General features: G+C 69.4%; 2 protein-coding genes across 2 annotated transcripts in view; one reads left to right on the forward strand and one right to left on the reverse strand.

The window, feature by feature from the left end:
• Positions 1–664, forward strand: part of CHLNCDRAFT_143844 (hypothetical protein) — a gene marked incomplete at both ends in the record, with an annotated part of 2,219 nt that extends 1,555 nt beyond the window's left edge. Inside the window, 2 exons of the mRNA XM_005849119.1 lie at positions 246–302; positions 488–664. Of these exons, the coding sequence (XP_005849181.1) occupies positions 246–302; positions 488–664 (234 nt within the window). The remainder of the gene's footprint in view (positions 1–245; positions 303–487) is intronic.
• A 321-nt stretch (positions 665–985) lies between these two features.
• CHLNCDRAFT_143845 (expressed protein) overlaps positions 986–1,924 on the reverse strand; it is a gene marked incomplete at both ends in the record, with an annotated part of 5,128 nt that continues 4,189 nt past the window's right edge. Inside the window, 3 exons of the mRNA XM_005849313.1 lie at positions 986–1,100; positions 1,302–1,457; positions 1,631–1,722. Coding sequence (XP_005849375.1) covers positions 986–1,100; positions 1,302–1,457; positions 1,631–1,722 — 363 coding nt within the window. The remainder of the gene's footprint in view (positions 1,101–1,301; positions 1,458–1,630; positions 1,723–1,924) is intronic.

Here is a 1,924-nt window from a genome sequence, read left to right on the forward strand (position 1 = left end):
TGGGGGTGGGGGGGGCTGTGGGTGTGGCTGTGTGACGGTGTGGCAGGGTGTGTGGGGGAGCTTTGTGTGTCGAGAGAGAGGTGTGTGTGTGAGAGGTGGGGTGGGGAGGGGGAGAGAGAGAGAGAGAGGAAGGGTGTGTGGCTGAGAGCCCCCCAAAGCAAGCGCCCTGGAGGGATGCGCCCAGCGGCCTGGTGTCGCCACCACGGACCCAGCCGCCGCCACCTGTATCGCCGTCTATACCGCAGGAGGGGCTTCACTACAATGTGGACTGCGGCAAGGACATGTTTACGGCCACCACACAGGTGGGCAGGCAGGGGTGGTGGTGGTGGTTGGGTGAGTTGGTGGGCGGGCGTGGGGTGTCTACATGCGCGCATGCCGTGTGTGCTGGGTCGAAAGCCTGCTGTGCCGGTCTGTCACGCCCTGCCGGTGCGCTCAGCGTGTCGCCGCCCCTCACCCCTTTCGTTTCCTCGCCCCTTCCCTTGCGCAGAACTGGGGCAAGACGCGGATGATGCCGCTGAGCGAGCTCAACCGCAGCGACCGCTCATACCTGGCGGGGGACAGGCTGGCGGTGCGGGTGTCCATCCGCGTGCTGCCGCCGTCTGGAGGGGCGGCTGCGGCGGCGATAGTGCAGGCGCCGCCAGCTGCTGTCCCGGGCTTTGCCTGAGCGGGGGGAGCTGCTGGCAGGGCTGGCAGGGCTCCCGTGCAGCTGGAGCAGCTTGCGGTAGATGCCGCGCGCTGTGTGTCATTCCTTGCAATGCTTGATATGTGTGTGCGCGTCTGTGATGAACAGTGCATGCTTGTTGAGAGGCAATGCATGCCTTGAGAGGCAACGCATGCAGCAGCACAATCCTGCCTTCCATGCAAGTCTGTTACAGCTGATGCTTGTTGAAACAGGACACTAGAGCCAGGCACGAATTCATGCACCTCTGCACAACACTCGCTCGCTCGCCACGTTCCCCGCGCCCGACGGCGGCGGCGATACCGCTCACAGCTGCATGGTGGGCCTCAGCTCGTCCTCCATCTCCAGGTCATCGCCCGCCAGCTCAGCGCCACCTGGCGCCTCCTCCGAGGCGGCGCCCGCCCCATTCCCCATGATGTGCCTGCACGCGCACGCAGCGGCGGCGGCAGAGCGCAGGCGGTGAGCGCGCAGAGCAGCCTGCAGGCGGGCCAGAGAGCCCTACCTCCCCTTCCCGCCGGGTTTCAGCCAGCAGGGACGCAGCCGGCAGCAGCTTCCGCTCCCGGTCGGGGGGCCCAGCCATGGGTCCGGCCAGCGGCCTCCCGCTGCGCCCGCTGCGCCTCACCGCTTGAGCAGTGCCAGCCCCTCGGTCGATTCGAAAGCCTCAAAGGCGGAGAGCAGCATGGAGGCGTCGGTGCCGGAGAGCGCCGCGCTGGAGGCCGCGGCCAGCTCGTCGATGCGTGCGATGCAGCCGGCCAGCACCTCGGGGGGCGGCTTGTGGCTGCGAGGCGGGGGGGGCGGGGCGGGGCGAGGGGTCAGCAGCGGGCCCAGCCGATACCCGGCACTGGCCGCAGCAGGGGGAGCAGAGCGCGGCGAGGTTCGCTGCAACCGGGCAGCTGCAGGCGGCAGCGGTGGGGAGGGAGCGGGGGGCCCTGGCGAAACTGGAGGGCTCACTTGAGGTGTGCGCAGGAGAAGAGCAGGGCGCAGACTTGGCGCAGCGTGGCGGGCGTGGTGCGGTTGTGGGCCGCGTAGCGAGCCACCATCGCCTGCGCAGCGGGCGCAGCAGGCAGCGCAGGGCGGCGGGGGCGGGTGAGTGGCGGCGAGCGGTGCGCATTGGCAAGCAAGGCCGCCGGGGGCGGGAGGCGGGGCCCTGCCTGCAGGGGGGCTTTTGCCTGCGATGCAGCCACACAACACACAAGGGCAAGCCAAGGCAGGCCAGTGCCTGCTCACACCCTACGGGAGGCCACC

This window comes from Chlorella variabilis (genome assembly GCF_000147415.1).
Source record: "Chlorella variabilis unplaced genomic scaffold CHLNCscaffold_6, whole genome shotgun sequence".
Taxonomy (NCBI): domain Eukaryota; kingdom Viridiplantae; phylum Chlorophyta; class Trebouxiophyceae; order Chlorellales; family Chlorellaceae; genus Chlorella; species Chlorella variabilis.